The sequence below is a fragment of the Citrus sinensis genome, chromosome 3, assembly GCF_022201045.2.
Source record: "Citrus sinensis cultivar Valencia sweet orange chromosome 3, DVS_A1.0, whole genome shotgun sequence".
Taxonomy (NCBI): Eukaryota; Viridiplantae; Streptophyta; class Magnoliopsida; order Sapindales; family Rutaceae; genus Citrus; species Citrus sinensis.
The window spans coordinates 51,251,532-51,268,064 of NC_068558.1; the positions used below are offsets into that span (position 1 = coordinate 51,251,532).

General features: G+C 35.2%; 3 protein-coding genes across 5 annotated transcripts; 1 reads left to right on the forward strand and 2 right to left on the reverse strand.

The window, feature by feature from the left end:
• Positions 1 to 5: 5 nt before the first annotated feature.
• LOC127901324 (root meristem growth factor 10) lies at positions 6 to 2,273 on the reverse strand. 2 transcript variants are annotated; one of them, XM_052438410.1, is made up of 3 exons: positions 1,824 to 2,273; positions 1,383 to 1,725; positions 6 to 1,091 (listed from the first exon to the last, which is right to left on the reverse strand). In XM_052438410.1, the coding sequence occupies exons 1-2, from the start codon at positions 1,953 to 1,955 to the stop codon at positions 1,390 to 1,392; spliced, it is 468 nt and encodes a 155-aa protein (XP_052294370.1). In that variant the 5' UTR covers positions 1,956 to 2,273; the 3' UTR covers positions 6 to 1,091; positions 1,383 to 1,389. The 2 variants fall into 2 exon arrangements, with proteins under 2 accessions (XP_052294370.1, XP_052294369.1); XM_052438409.1 differs by lacking the exon at positions 6 to 1,091 and having other exon boundaries at positions 1,237 to 1,725; positions 1,824 to 2,271.
• A 2,332-nt stretch (positions 2,274 to 4,605) lies between these two features.
• On the reverse strand, positions 4,606 to 7,191 carry LOC102611739 (autophagy-related protein 8f). Of its 2 annotated transcripts, none has more exons than XM_006490805.4 (6): positions 7,094 to 7,191; positions 6,784 to 6,834; positions 6,635 to 6,690; positions 5,517 to 5,569; positions 5,074 to 5,192; positions 4,606 to 4,914 (listed from the first exon to the last, which is right to left on the reverse strand). In XM_006490805.4, the coding sequence occupies exons 2-6, from the start codon at positions 6,818 to 6,820 to the stop codon at positions 4,826 to 4,828; spliced, it is 354 nt and encodes a 117-aa protein (XP_006490868.1). In that variant the 5' UTR covers positions 6,821 to 6,834; positions 7,094 to 7,191; the 3' UTR covers positions 4,606 to 4,825. The 2 variants fall into 2 exon arrangements, with proteins under 2 accessions (XP_006490868.1, XP_006490867.1); XM_006490804.3 differs by having other exon boundaries at positions 6,984 to 7,135.
• A 6,507-nt stretch (positions 7,192 to 13,698) lies between these two features.
• Positions 13,699 to 16,533, forward strand: LOC102611258 (scarecrow-like protein 27). The gene is made up of 2 exons (XM_006490802.4): positions 13,699 to 13,994; positions 14,090 to 16,533. Exon 2 carries the CDS (start codon positions 14,178 to 14,180, stop codon positions 16,284 to 16,286), a length of 2,109 nt encoding a protein of 702 aa, XP_006490865.1. The 5' UTR covers positions 13,699 to 13,994; positions 14,090 to 14,177; the 3' UTR covers positions 16,287 to 16,533.

Genomic DNA, 16,533 nt, shown 5'->3' on the forward strand with positions numbered 1-16,533 from the left:
AATAACATTATCGGAGACCTTAAAATCACAATACATATAAGACTTTTCCTACGTTACAGCATGAGTAACTTGCAGTCCAGTTATTTAGAAGGTATTTATTGACTCCACTCTTGTTACCCATATTTGCACAAAATGGCTGGGCTGAAAATTACTTAAGCTGTAACTTAGGCTACATATAATTTAAAAATCAAATCGAAAATATAGAAACGGTCTAATTACTTGCTCTCTCACCAACCTTTGACCTATTAATTAAAAAACCTCTATACATTCATCTGATGGGCGGTCCAGCCTCATACTGCCATGGATATAAAGACTTTGGATTAAAAAAAAAATCTTTTGTTAAATATTCTCAGGATGAATAGAAATTGAACAAAATATTATATTCATCAACAGTAAAGATTGGGAGCTGATATATAACTATGCCGTCATCATTTAAGAAGAACCAACCGCCACATCTCACATGCAGCGGCTGCCCATGATCAATTGGAGGTTTCTTTCATTTACGACCACAATAACACTTGACTTGAGATCATCGTTATACTTTTAATTTCACATGCAGATAGTACTATTCATTTGGATGGGAGAATAGTAAGACTCTAACAACAAATTAACAAAATTATGCTTTTATTATATACAGCAGTTTTTTGGTAAGCTTTATCTCACGTACCCGTTCCTAATGAACATGCGCATGCAATGCTTGCGTTACATGGATGCCATCCCTCTTATACTTTAGCAATTTATAAGGACATGGAAATGAACTAAGAGAATTAATTTGCAGGCGATTTTTAATAAACTTTTTCTTCTTCGTGTTTTTTGGCTAGCTAGCTGGTTAGCATGAATTTGATAACCATGATCAACACAATTGCCTACACAGTGAATGCCAACTACTGCACCAAATTAAACCTAATCAAAGAGCATACCAAATTCGGGGTAAGCTGATAGGAACCCATCATGAATGAAGTTGCTATACAATTTATGATTCCCTATCTATATATCATCAATGACAAAGATGAGTCCCTGATATATCTCCTCCCGTGCAATTAGCGTTTCATTTCCCTATACGTGATGACTCGTATAGCGTTGCCTTGAGTCTGCAAAAATCCCATGAAACATTATATATATATATATATAATAGCTAGCTTATGTTATGTAGTCATGACAAACAAAGCGCGTTATGCCTGCCTTTTTGGAGGGCAAATGCAATGCCCTAGCTAGGATAGCTAAAAATTAATCTGCTGCAGAATTAACAGCATAGATGATAAGATTCAAAATATATAGATATAGATACACGCCTCGAGTACGTACTCTAGAAGGAAAGATGAGAATAAGAGTATAGGGATTATAATAAAAAGAGCGAAAACAAATTAATAACTAGCTAGTACTTGTTTTTCAGTTGTGAGAAGGAGGATGTGTCTTTGGTGGTGAGTAATCTGAGTTGAAACCAGGATGTTTTCCTCCACGTTTATTGCGAGGCAAACGCCATGAAACTGAAACTAGAGACTCGTCAGTTTTAAGAGCACTGCCTGAAGTAGTTTCAGCTTCATCATCTTCTGATATCTTCTGATTAGTTTTCGCGTCTTTCAGGCCCTTCTGAGCATTATTATCACCCAAGTAACTAGTCTCTCTAACGCTGTCTCCTCTTGTCGCTCCAAGCTCAGTTGACAATGTAGAAGACTTATTAGTCTTTGGCAAAACTGGTACCTTGTCGACATTAGTCTCCTCGTTCTGCAATAAAACCAAGAAAATTTTAAGAAGAAGATACCTAGTAATCCTATTATTGATGATTTATAACAAACAAATATCCGATTTAAATATTGACTAACCTTATGGTTAGAAATGCGAAATTTCTTTTCAAGCTTCTTATCATCAATATTGGCATCGAGAGGCCGCGCATGGCATGCGTGTAATAAAGAGAGGCTTAAACAGAAGAAAAGAAGATAACACGAGATCGACATATTAATCAAGAGATGAATCTATTAACAATGTGAATTCGAAGGATGATGAGTTAGCTAAGAGAGGTTGTTCAGTTGGAGAGTATTAGTGAAAATAAAGCTACTGGCTTGATATTTGTAGTAAGAACATTAAATGTAGGTTTCAAGTGGTTCTATTGAAGAACATGAGCATGTATGGGTGAGGAGAAGAAGTATCAAGTATGAAAGGAAGTTGAAGATATGGCTGGCCTTCCCTTTTGTCCCTTCTCTTTCACTTTTCAATCAATTGGGTCCCAAGAAAATTAAGAGACCCCTCACCGCGGAAAGAGAAGCAACGTAAACCCTTCTTTGTAGATATATCGAGAGACACAGAGAAAGAGAGAGAGCGAACATGCATGCAGACTCGAAATTAACAAGAGATTTTTCCTTTTGTAATAAATAATAAAATAAAGAATGAAAAGGAAAGAATGATCATATAGTATATTAAAATTAAAATAACAAATATATTAAATAAAGGCCCCTAATTGTAGTTATCAAGAACTACCTAGATTTTATATATATTGTTAGATTTTAGACCTTTTGCATAGTTTTGTGTCCTCCTTGTTCCTTGCCCTAGCCCGCCTTTTTCCCTAGAAAATCTTATACACTCTGAATTATTCTATGATCTTTATATGTACTTGTTGCGAAAAGTGTGAAGCCTTTTTAGGTCTAGGAAGAAAACACCAAACATCCTCTAAAGTAATTATAATTATGACCTGTATGTGCTCATTGTCCCACGGGCAACTGAAAACTTGATTTTTACGTTCACTTTAAAATATTCTGACCTCTTCTGCTCTTTGTTAATTCCAGTTGAGTTCCGAAAATTCAGGATAGGTTACGTAAATATTTACTAGCTAGTTAAGAGTACGTTTTTATAAAGTTGTTTTGTGAGCTTTTGCTCATGATCAGCATCGTCCTCAACAATATATTACGTCTCCTCAGCTTGAATGCATAGAAGAAGCAATATATATAATTTCGTGAAATCGCGTCTCGCCATATGTATACATAGCTTAATTTATAATCTATCAATTTTCTCTGTCTATTGATCGTAACATATTAGATATGAAATTTAAAGAGTTAATAATAATAGATTAGACAAGCGAATTATATACTTATATTTATCAAATAATATGTATATAAACAAGATGTTTCATCAAATCCTCTTTTTTTGGGTTAAAGATAAGAAATGAAAGATATTAATCTTCACCAAATTACTGAAAAATAAACGATGATCTTTGTTCGTAGCTTGCTCATGAAAATGGGCATTTTGATTAGAATTAAGTTTGTCGGTTCGTTATGTTAGTTCCAAGATTTATACCAAGAAAATTTCGAGAAATGGAAAGGACAATTCCATATAACTCGTAACATTCGTCTGCAATGGATCGATGTCATGTGATACTACATGGCATGGGTGGTCGGGTGGGACCACATAAACAGTCGAGCACACGCCATGGGGTCTACATAGAGGATTGAGGGGACAAGGTTGCATGGATCAGAATCCCTTGTTTCTTAATCTTGCGCGAAACACTAGAGGAGTGACCGAACCGTCAATACCGCCATAATTGACACGTGGCGGACACCCATGTGATACATTCACTACGTGGAGTAGGACACCAGATGTCTTTGGTCCTCTTCACGAACGGCGGTCCGGGTCCACATTCAAACCCCACAACGCGTCCTCCCCTTAATTAACTAACGAGTGAGATTTGATTGCATCACAATGAATTGAGGGTGTCGGTGATTGTATCTCCATTTTACTCTGTTTTTGAAATGTATGTACATTTGAGTTGATACGTTTCATTTTGGTAACATACATTTGTAAGTATTCGCGGGGTGGTGGGTGAGAACGACGGCGCGACAGGCTCGGCGACCCAGGCGGCTGGGGATTCGGGCTTTGGGTAGTTTGACAATCGGCTCGACTGGGTGTGCCTTGTTAAAGTGCAACAGTCTTGGTCGACTCGGCTCCGTTGTCCCCACGGCAATTCAATTGTATAATAATTCAATCCGGCCGCACATCATGTCATGTCATGGTTTTATTTTCTGAACGAAATCTCCATGATTCATGATGCTTCTGACTTCTAACTAATTACATTTGTCCGCTGCGGTGAATTTGTCAAATTTAATTTTGATTTTGATTTTACACTTAATTTTAATTTAATTTTACACTTAGCATGACCCGTTTGAATTTTTGGTACAACTCTTCTGATTCCGCACTCCGCTGCTATTGGATTGGACTCCACTCTAGTCCTGTTGCTGAGTTGATTTTTTATCTATTAGAATTGAGGTTAAACAGCAGCATTAAAATATTTAATAAATATTAATTATTATAATTTAAAAATAAATTAATTTAAATTAATAATTATACGATAAAAATTATTATATTTTTATTAAAATTATTATTTAAAATATATATTTATTCCATATTATTATTATTATTTTTAATTATATCACTCCAACACCAAATAAAACCATACTGTTCTTCAAATTTCTAGGCAAGTTCTTCATTGAACTGCAGAGCATTCATTAGAAAAGGGAAAATAGTTCATTTTTTCGTATTTTAAGATTTTATACTCTCTCTTCCCTTCTCGAGCAAGATTTATGATGATAGCGAATTCCACAAAAAGGGAAACTAGCATTGAGGGATTGATACCACACTTCCATCGAATTTAAATTATTCGCAATCATCAGTCTGATACCACATAGTTTGAACCGGCTATATACAAGCATAAAAGGTCATGTAAATAAGAAGCCGGATTATGACCGGCACAAAGCCAGAAAACAGAAACACTAAATTCAAGATGAGTAGATTAACAAACGAAACGTTGGTAGAGGAAAAAGGGTAGCGGCAGATTATGCTATCCAAATGTGTTTTCACCACTGTAAGTAACATAGAGAAACCCATCTTCATCCTTCTTTTCATCATATATGGTAGACATTATTGCTCCTGCAAAATAAAAGTACTTTAAATACCTTTATACATCTAAAGCTACGAATTTCTTTTTCTAACACCATTTTTCCAAAATTTTGGAAAGCAGGACAAATTAACTGGGAGGAGACTGGGAGAGCAGGGAATGGAAGAGCATGGATCCGTTCGATGCAATACCTGTAGGCGGGAGAACATTGTCCACAAATATAAAGATTGCCTTTTCTGCGCTCAGTTTAATTCTCTTCCGTATCACATACACAAACTGACCCACTGTTAAGTCAGCAGGGACTAAATATCTGCAACATTGTAAGCATGTCGGTATATAAAATTTATGACTGTTCATGCATATAAACAGAAAAAATGGAATGCCCATAGTGGCAGTCTCCATCCAAAATTTCTTGGCCTCAAAATGAATAACCACCTAATTTGGAGTACATGACAAGAAAAGGCAACTGGCATATAAGGACTAGATCACAGACAGCTCTAAGCAAACATAGGAGAATATATTGATGATCATCAGGATCATAATGAGAACTACAAAATTGACAATAAATTTATCTCTAGATCTCTGTCAGGGTAACACAGATACAATCCTTTTGCAGCAAAAAATGGGTACTTACTTTTTCTTGTCAATTGTAGGAATATCACTTCTCTCAGCCTTTTCCACTATCACCTATATAAAGCACAGAAGCAAAGATCAATATAAGTAAGATTGGGATATCATAAAAATTTAACATTTGATACTGCCTCTGAAATAAAGTGGCACAATTGTATCATGCATAAAGAGTATGAAGCTCGTGTAGAAGACAGGCAAGGAGTAGGAAGCGCAGACCAATCACTACATGAGCGATCAAATATTGACACAAACTAATAAGCAAATACTTTTGTCACAATAGCATATAACAAATAGCCAATTTTGTTAGCAAAGAATGTTATTTTGGGCTCCAATCCAAAGGATGAAGACCAAATGAAACCCATTCTTCTGTTACGCCACTTCCAAATATTCTGCACTAAACTACATTCACCAGCCAAGCAAAACCAACTGTGTAGAAATTACAAGAAAAATAAAATCTCACAAATATGAATATCTGCCTTAACTATTTAAAATAGCATCTCTCCTTTCTATGGTCTCTTTCTAAATCCAAGCAGAAGACTGTGAAGTTACCAAATAGCAGCACAGCATACCTAGCAAATTCACTTTCTTCAAAAAAGTATGATTATATGAACGCATTCCCATGGACCCAGCAGTAGAATGATCTACCTGGACTAATGCACACAACATACTAGGAGGCCCAAGCACAGATGAAACAAGCAAATGACTAACAGACTGGCTGCTGATTTCAGATATCTAAAGCAACAAATATCTGGCAGATGCCCTGCATTTTTCCTCCAGTGATTTCAGATATTATGCCAAAAACAAATACATATCCACCGTCAACAATATAAACATCACTAGGAGAAATTCCTATCAATCGAGCATAACTTTAATCTTGTATTATAACACCATACCCAACAATGTTAGTCATAAGATCAGATGCTAAAAGAAATTCAGCAAGTCACAAATGCAACTAACATGCACCTTCAGCAAAGTTAATGCATTATTCAGTCTACCACCTAAACCTACGAAGGAAGGGTACTAAATACTATCAAACAGCAAAAAAAAAATTATAATCATAACATCACATCAAAATAACGAGTAAGACTAGATAAAATTAAAAAGATAAAGTTGAATTCTCACCGGAATTCTATCTGGGTATTTCTCCCTAATTCTTTCCGCCTCAGCACGCCTTTTCTCTGCAAGTACAACAATTGAGACATTTTAAATTTTTAATCGGGCTCTCATTAAAACAGGTGGGCAAATTTATAAAAAAAAAAAAAAAAAGGCACCGAATTCATGCTCAATCTTGAAGTTGCTTTTACTCATTGTCGTTAATTATCCTGCAGAACGAGAACAAAACCCTAAGATCAACGATAGCGAAGTATTTTTTTTTAAAAAAAAAAAAAGAATAAAAAAATCAATTCAATTAAACGAACAATGGTATCAAAATTGAAAGGGTAAAGAAGGATAATGAAAATCAGTCAATTACCAAAAGGGGAAAATAGGAAGCGGAAAACTAAATTTGAAGAAAGTGAAAGAGAAATTTCAATTCTAACATCAAATTAAGGAGATGAGAATAGGTTGAAAGCACTGACATACATATATAATATACAATGAAGCTATCGTCGTCGTGCAGTTGCTGATTAAAGAAGATTGGATTAACCCGTAATTTTCTTTTAAATTTGGTTCACCTGACGTGTCAATGATTGTACTGCTGGATGTTTTTAATTCATTGACGGTTACGTAAGCAGCAAGTTAATTATCGAATCTTCTAAGTTGTAGTGTCTTTGTTAAGTTTTGCTTCTCTGGCAATTCAATGAATAATATTAGTAAAATTTTACTTCTCTGGCTTGCCTTGTGCATAAGTACATTGACCAAATAACCTCTGCCACGTCATTAATATAATTTTATGTAAGTAAATGTGTACGTGAAAAATAATACATAAAATTTAATTAAGTGTGTGCCACATGTCATAATTCTGTTATCGACACCCCACAACCTAACTAATGAAATCATAACACGTAATTCATCGTGTACGCTACAATGTGCAACTGCCTGCACCTATTACTACCACGCAGGTGATATCAATGTGATGTTCCCTGAAAATGACTACGTACAAGCAGTTACGCAGATCCAGCCCATCGCGGGTAAAATTTTCATGAGATGGGCCTAGCCCATTATTGCTTCACTGTGTCTGTGCTACTGCGAAACCAATTGGGTTCTTCAGGATTTAAATTTGGAGGTGCAAATAGAAGCCACTTTTTGGGCTAATTGCTGTCTCTCAAGCTCGAAATTGAAAGAGTTAAGATATTTAACCAGCCCATACTTTTCTTCCTTCATTGTAAAAGATTTTAAGTAATTTTGCAATAAATAAAGATTTTGTTTTGCTCTTGGAGATACTTTCAAAATGTCTATAAATTATAGGGGTTTATATATTCTTTGAATGTGCTTTGGTTCCTGAAACCATTTTCTTTGATTGATCAATTACAGTTTTATTGTAAAGAGTAAGAGAGAAACAAAACACAAAATCTTGAATCTAAATATTAAAAAATATTGGATATAAAAAAAAAAATATATATATATATATATATATAAGAGGGAAGAAATATGGAACACTAAATATTATGAGCCATTAATAAAAGTGAAATATATTATGAGCAATTACATATCTCTTCCCATGTTATGATGTGATGAGAAATAAACAAAGAAACAACAACATGATTAAGGGTGCGTTTGGGATTGAGGTGCTGTAGCTTTTAAGCTACAACTGCTGTGAAAAAAAAACTGTAATTATAAAATAAAAGTTAATAATATATAGTAAATATAAATTTTAAATAATAATTTTGATAAAATTATTAAAAATATAATAAATTTTATATTATACAAGTGAAAAATCATATCAACGTAGCTTAAAAACTACAGCAGTTAGTGTTTACCAAACACTTTAGTGCTGTAGCTTTTAAGTTACAGCTGCCCAATCTCAATCCCAAACGCACCCTAAATTAGGTAAAAAAGTATCTATGGAAAATTGGAGTAGGTATGAATAGAAATAATTTATTCTTAATATTAATTGACGGGGACTTAATTAGAAGAGGGGTTTGAAAATGACTTTTAGTGGGGCGGCAGGCGCACAGCTCTAAATTAAGCTTAACGTGCATTCGGTTACAGCTTACTTACAACAATAATTTATGAAGCTACAAATCCAATTAAGTTCATGCACTAGATTCGACATTTCAGTTTCAACGACAAGCCGACAAAACAAAAGAATAAAAATAATCCAGAAACACGGAAGAACGACCAAAGACATAACCAAAAAAAAATGAATACAAGTCAAATACATTATACGTTGGTTCAAATCGACGGATGTGATGCATGTACTTGGTTGCATCAATTCAATTTTTGAATTTTGATGTGAATATTTATTTGATTTTCACGGGTGATTGGAATGGAACCGCCTATCGCTGCTGCGACTGAAGGATCCGCGATCTCATATTGGTGGCGGCCGGTGCATCACCGCCCAGCCCGCACGTACCCGGCCCAGTTGCCCTTGTTTGTCAATTTCCTTCTGAGGTGATCCATGTGGACCACTGCTTGATTATAGATTATTTTGTTAATCTAAAACGAAAGCCAGAAAAACTTTTACGTGATGGATTAGGATTAGGATTAGGATTAGGATTAGAAGCTAATACAAGTTAGAGACATTAAAATATTTAAATAATATCATTCATATTAGAAACACTCAGAAGTCAAAATTTAAACTATTTTTTTTAAGAGATAGGTTTTTATAAATTAAATAAAAAGAATCTTAACTTTAATAATTATATGTTTTCGTTTATATATATATCCGAAATTTTAAAGTGTGGGAAAGTATGAAAAAATGCATAAATTGTATAGGTTAAGCGTTTTAAGTTTTAAATTTTTAAAATCTCACAATTTTAAAGTTTTTTCGAATTTTTCTCGCACTTTAAGATCTCATATATATATATATATATATATATTATATTTTTATGAGTGAAAAATTATTTAAATATTTAATTAATTACTTTTTGAACTAACTTAACTAAAATAATCAATAGCTAATCTTTTATTTTGTTATTATTATAATAGTAAGATATAATTTTTATTCTATTCCATTATCTTGCTGCATCAAACAAAAGAGAGTACAACACTAATTCAAATAAAATAATCAGTTGTTATTTTTTATTTTGTTATTATTGCAATAGTCAAATTTAGGTTGCAATCTATTCCAATCTCTTGCTACATCAAACAAGAGACAACACAGCACTAATTGAAATAAAACAATCACTAGCTAATTTTTTATATTGGCACTGTTACAATAGTAAAATTTAATTTATAATCGATTCCAATCTCTCGCCACACCAAATAAAAGACAATACAACACTAAATATAATTTTAAACAATTCAATCACCACTCCGTTATATCATATTATATTTAATTTGGTATATTGAACAACCCCTTATTAGATATTGGTTTACCTTTCTAGCTCGGTCACGCTGAAAAGGTTTCAATTCTGAAATGGAAGTTCCCTGATCCAGGATGGATTAAGGTTAATACAGATGGGCTTTTCAAAAGGTAATCGGAGATAGGGTTGGCAATGAGACATGATGGAATGAGATTTACCAATCACAATCTCATCTCATATATACAAACAAATAGGATGAAAAAACGTCTCAATCTCGTCCTTATATTTTTTTTAGAACAAAAATATGTCATAATCTCATCCCAATTAAAAAATTTCTCATTCTTAATCGGTAATGAGACGGGATGGAACGAAATCTGTCAATCCCACTCCCATCCTACATATGTAATTGGGATTAAAAAATATCTCACTCTCGTCTCTAAATTTTTTTATGGGATAAAAATATATTTCAATCCCGTCCCAAATGGGATGGGATCCCGCAAGATTATATCCCATCAGAAAAAATTGTCATCCCTGATCATAGAGCTTCTGCTATTGTTGGTGTTCACAAAGATGAAATTGAATTCTTTTTGGGGTGATTTTAGCATCCCTTTACTTGTAAACATTGCTTTCCATTGTTGCTGATGGTCTCGTTAATTTGGCTGTTGATTTTTTTATTTTTTTTTTCTGAATTTGCTTGGCTTGACCACCCTCCCTCGGATTTAAATCTCATGCTGTGTAATGATATTAATGGATTTTCTTATTACCGTCTTCATTAGTTATCTCGGTAGTATTTTTTTGGTAATATTTTAATTCATTATATTAATTTTTTAAGTCTTCTAAGTCTAATTATATCCTGTTGGTTAAGTGTTTATCTTTCTATTAATAAATTTCTTGATTTGTAGAGGTTGGGGACAAAAAAAAGACTAGTCCTTATTGCTTTGATCTGGTTTTATTAAGTTGGCAATGTTTTGTTTGTGCATGGTTATGCTTGTGGTGCAGGTTGAGCCGGGGGAGTTGAGATTGAGATTTTATATATTTATTTATTTATTTATTTGTGAAGTTGAGATGGGGAGAATCAGAGAAAGTGACATGTCATCACCTCAAAAAAATTAAAAATAAAAACCAGAAGGAGGAAAGAGGAAAGAGGAAAGAGGAAAGAGGGAAGGAGGGAGGGACGCAAGCAAACTTTGAAAATTTTGAATGGCAAAGTGAGTCAGTAAGTTTTTGATTTGGGTCACTTTACACATCATACGAGAGAGAAATAGAAACTTGTTGTTAGGCTTCACATGGGACCAGGAGGGTGGTGATAAAACAAAAGCCTTTTTTCCTCACTGACATGTCCAAATCATGGTTTCCTAAACGAACTTATAGCAAACCTAAGCCTGTCCCCCATTCTTTTATTTTCAATTAATAACCCAAAATTCCAATCTTCCCTACACTGAAATTCAATCCACCCACTTCTCTGTTTTCCATTCATCCCCTTGTTACATTGTTTCTGTTTTTATCACATTTCCAATTTTCTCTTCATTTCGCAGCAAAGATCTAAATTAATTTAAATTTGGACTAAGCCAAGTCCATATTGCCTCCAGGAGTTGCAATAATAGAAATTAGAGAAAAGAAACGAAAGCAACTTTAAAAAGAAAATTTTGGAAACGAAGATTATAAAAAAATGCAACTCTATTAGGAAGAGTCAGACTGCTTATTTTAAATCAGATTTTTTTTTTTCCTTTTTGAAAGGGCATAGTTAGATATTAATCCAAAGCCGTGTAGTATCATGCTTTTCCACGGCTATGTTTGCTAAAGGATTACATGAATCTGCCATGCAAACAACATTTGCTGAATTCTTTGCTAGTGTCTAGTGAAAGAAAGAAAACCCCACCAAAGTACTTTGTTATATAGCTTTCACACAACCCATAATTTAATGATGGGTGCGGCCACCGGCGCCGTTTTACTATTTCTACTTTGGAGAACCTACCTCTCTCTCTCTCTCTCTCTCTCTCTCTCTCTCTATATATATATATATATATATATATATATATTAATCAGCCGTATTTTGTTCAGTATCCTTCGAATTTGTATTAAGAAAAAAAAATCCGTTGAATTTCCCATGTTTTCGAGTATATGCATGAATATGTTTAATTGGTGAAATTTGGTTGACTCTCTTGTACGAAATTGCGAGCTCGAATCTCCCTCGATTTTCATTTTTTATTTTAACTAACACATACAAATTCTGGAGAAATTATAGATTGCCGATAAAAAAACAAAAGGCCAAAAAAAAAAAAAAATTTCGATGACAGCCACACACGTATGTCCAAGAAAAATATCATAACCGTATGATTTCCTTTTTCTTTTTTAGTTTTTTGAAACTATCACAGCCGTCAGATTCAGTTTCGAAAACTCGGCCCCCAGATGATCAGAAGATGTTTCAATGTAATTACTTATAACGCCCGAGTATTTCACCAAAAGTTTGACCAGACTTGAGCTAGGGAAGCAAGGGTACTTTCGGGATGCAGGTAAATTACAAAAAATATTAATCTGAGCCAGTTATCCTTTTCTCTGCATCATTGATCTCTGTAAAAGTAAGTAATGGACCGAAGAGCATTCAGCACGCTCTTCAGCGGAGCGTGCACAACACACCACCAATGGCGCAATCCAAAACTTTGGGAGGAAGATTAATAGTGGGGATAGCAACGTATGGCTCCCTTTACGTTTTCTAAAATAACAACATAACTCGTCCATTTTAACCAAATAGGTCCCGGACCTCTTTTCAAATGCCAAAAAAAAAAAAAAAAAAAACCACACAAATATTGATACTTGACCGAATATGTAACTAACAAGTAACACGAAAATTTATTAATAAAAAATTCACATTATTTTTTAAAAATTTAAACAATTAATTAATTAGATCATTCTCACATCCAATAAATTAACTGAGATAAAATAGCATAAATTCTAAAGTAAATAAATTTTGTGAGATATTATGTATGTATTCTATTAGTTTAATTGAAATTAATAATCATATTAATAGGGATTTAATTATTTGATTTTTAATATTTATTCTTAATTTAGAATTGTTAAAAATAATGTGAATATTTTCTAATTAATTTGTTTATATTAGGGTGAAATTACAAAATTTAGAGAATGAAAATATCACGACACCAATAGTTATGATATTTATCTTTCTTTTTTTTTTTATAATAGACAAGTGAGTTGATCTATTGAACGACCATACTCATTTTTTATTGACCAATAAAAAAATTGTCACATAATATTATGTGATCAATTCATAATTTTAATTTTTAATATTATTCATAAGTAGTCATGAACTAGTGCTTGCCGTATCATTTTCTATCAATAAATTATATGTGTATGTGTATTTGAAGGGTCAGGCTACAGTGCAACTGTGGTACCGTGCCACAGTTGCATCAGCCGTTGGATCCACTCAAATGAATGGGATCCACTTGAATAAGTGGAAATTCAACGGTTGGGTGCAACTGTGGCACGGTACCACAATTGCACCACAGTTTTATCCGTATTTGAAAGTATTGAATTTTGCATTCAAATTTTATTGGTAATTTTTTATAATTAATACAATATATATATAAAAGGATTGAATTTTACTTTGAAATTTTATTGGTAATTATTTCTAATTAATATAATTTGTATACGCGCTAAATATTGCCGGTGGGAATGGTAAGCGTGACAGAAACCCTAGCAGAGATAATTACGTCAACAGACAAAAGCCACATAAAAATATATGTAGATATATATATATAAATAAAAAAGAAAAGAGAGAGAGAGAGAAGGGGGGGAAGTAGAGAGAGAAAGAACGAAGCGCACTTTACCACTTTTATGAGTAGCACGCATCCATATGTACAGAGATCAAAGAAAGAAAGAAAGAAGAGGGGAAGAGAAACAAAGAGGAACCAAGCCAAAGAACAAAACTTGTTCATGCACCACCAACACCAGGAGATAAAAAAGCTTATCAAACCAAACGATGTCTGTTGTTCTGCTGGGTCGTTGAGTTACTGGGCCAGCAAAGGAGTCAAAGAAGCTTGAGCCGTGGCTTCGTGCATGTAATTTTTACGAACTCTGATTTGATTTCTGTTGCTTTGTGTCTTGTTTGCTAGTATACAAACAAACTAACTCATTAATCTCTCTTCTTTTTTAGCTTTCTAAAGTTTCGGAAACTGGAGCGAGAGTGGGAGTGATTTTGTGTGTAATTTTGTAGTTGGGAGTTCATTAGATACACAAGGGCCATGCCCCTCGCCTTTGAGGACTTTCAAGGGAAGGGGGCGTTAGATTTCTCTTCTTCTCCTTCAGATTCAGTACTGTTGTTGCGGCAACAGCTAAAGCCAAAGCCAAAGCAAAACTGGCTGCTTAACAACCCCAACAGGGGAGGAAGTACTACAGAGCCCACATCAGTGCTGGATAACCGAACAAGTCCCAGCACACCCGCTTCATCCTCAACACTGTCTTCCTCTCTGGTGGGCGGCGGTGGTGGCGGCTCTTCCACCACCGACACCACCGGCGTGGCCGCAGCTAACGTCTCTAGCAACCCTCCATCGGTAGAAATCAACACGGCTGAAAAATGTGGAGGCTTGGGAATGGAAGATTGGGAGAGTGTGTTGTCTGGTTCGCCTAATCAAGAACAGTCCATTTTAAGGCTCATTATGGGTGATATTGATGACCCATCTCTCGGAATAAACAAGATTCTGCCTCAAGATATGGAATTTAATGCAGGTTTTGGTGTAGTGGACCAGGCTAACTTTGGCTTTGAGACGTCTTTTACTTGTACCAACTCCTTGCTCGGCAGTAATATTGACCCTGATTTTGTTGGCAACAATGCAAGGCTTGGTTCTGTTTCAAACCAGAGTCACATTTTTTCAACAGCAGCTGCTGCAAATCTTTTGCCTCCTCCTAGTGTTTTTCAACAGCAGCCGGTTGAAGCTCTGGATGAGAAGCCACAGATACTGAATTCTCAGCTGGTAATTAATCAGAATCAAGCTCAGTATACTCAAAATCCAGCTTTATTCTTGCCTCTTTCATATGCTCAAATGCAAGAGCATCAACTTTTATCACCAGCACTGCCCCCACCGAAACGTCTTAATCTTGGGCCCAATCAAAAGGTCCCCTTTCCAGATTCGGGGGAGCAAGAGCTATTTCTTCGACGACAGCAGCTTCAAATGCTTCAACAACAAAGGGAAACAATGGGCGTGACAGCAACAGCAACGAAGCAGAAGTTGGTAAACGATGAATTGGCAAATCAGCAGCTTCAGCAGGCAATAACTGACCAAATTTTCAAGGCCTCAGAGCTGATCGAAACAGGTAATCCTGTACACGCGCAAGGGATATTGGCGCGGCTCAATCACCAGCTCTCACCAATTGGTAAGCCTTTTCAGAGGGCTGCTTTTTATTTCAAGGAGGCCTTACAGTTACTTCTCCACATGAATATGAATAATAGTAGCTTGGCTTTGTCCGGTTATAGTATCATTTTCAAGATTAGTGCTTACAAATCTTTCTCCGAAATCTCACCGATTCTTCAATTTGCTAATTTCACTTGTAACCAAGCACTTCTTGAAGCCTTTGAAGGGTGCAATAGAATCCACATTATAGATTTCGATATTGGATATGGTGGGCAGTGGGCTTCTCTTATGCAGGAGCTTGTTTTGAGAAGTGAAGGTCCTCCTTCGCTTAAAATCACTGCATTTGCTTCTCCGTCCACACATGATGAGCTCGAGCTCAGCTTTACTCGAGAAAATTTGAAGCACTTTGCAAGTGAAATCAATATGCCATTTGAGCTTGAAATTTTAAGCCTTGAAGCTTTAAATTCTGCTTCTTTGGCGCTGCCTCTTCGGGGATTAGAAAGTGAGGCAACTGCTGTGAATCTCCCAATTGGCACCTTCTGTAATTACCCAGCAACCTTTCCTTCGGTGCTTTGCTTTGTAAAGCAACTTAAACCCAAGATTGTTGTTTCTTTAGATAGAGGCTGTGATCGAACAGATGTTCCATTTCCTCACCATATGATTCACGCACTTCAGTCATACTCCTGCCTACTTGAATCGCTGGATGCTGTGAATGTGAATTTGGATGCCTTGCAAAAGATTGAGAGGTTTTTGGTTTATCCTTGTATTGAAAAAATTGTATTAGGACGCCACCATTCTCCTGAGAGATTGCCTCCTTGGAAGAGTCTGTTTATGCAATCTGGGTTTGCTCCATTGACATTTAGTAACTTCACTGAGTCCCAGGCTGACTGTTTGGTGCAACGGACTCCAGTTAAGGGTTTCCATGTTGAGAAGAGACAGTCCTCGCTCGCTCTCTGCTGGCAGCGGAAAGAGCTTATCTTGGCTACTGCTTGGAGGTGCTAAGGAGTGGCTGCAGGATATTGGTTGCAAAGGTGCCTAACAACAGCTTTGGTTTATGATTATTTTGACTTTTCTTGTTTTTGGTCTCTTATGCTAATTGTCTATGAGCTTTAGGTTTATTGTCCAATCAACAAACAAAACATTTTCGTAGCTGTTGATGCATGGTTTAGTACATTCTTTCTTGTTTCTGTTCCTTGACATGGTTGTGGGTTAAACTTAAATTGTTCATTTTCTTGTTGAGGGTGCTAAA

Bases quoted from the DNA above. Each gene is read 5' to 3' on its own strand.
- LOC102611739 (XM_006490805.4), bottom strand. From the start codon at position 6,820: ATGAGTAAAAGCAACTTCAAGATTGAGCATGAATTCG. The intron at 6,691-6,783 runs GTGCCTTTTTTT...TTGTACTTGCAG, and splicing joins CAAGATTGAGCATGAATTCG to AGAAAAGGCGTGCTGAGGCG. The intron at 4,915-5,073 runs GTATTGCATCGA...TTTATTTTGCAG, and splicing joins CAATGTTCTCCCGCCTACAG to GAGCAATAATGTCTACCATA.
- LOC127901324 (XM_052438410.1), bottom strand. From the start codon at position 1,955: ATGTCGATCTCGTGTTATCTTCTTTTCTTCTGTTTAAGCCTCTCTTTA. The intron at 1,726-1,823 runs GTTAGTCAATAT...GTTTTATTGCAG, and splicing joins TTCGCATTTCTAACCATAAG to AACGAGGAGACTAATGTCGA.
- LOC102611258 (XM_006490802.4), top strand. From the start codon at position 14,178: ATGCCCCTCGCCTTTGAGGACTTTCAAGGGAAGGGGGCGTTAGATTTC.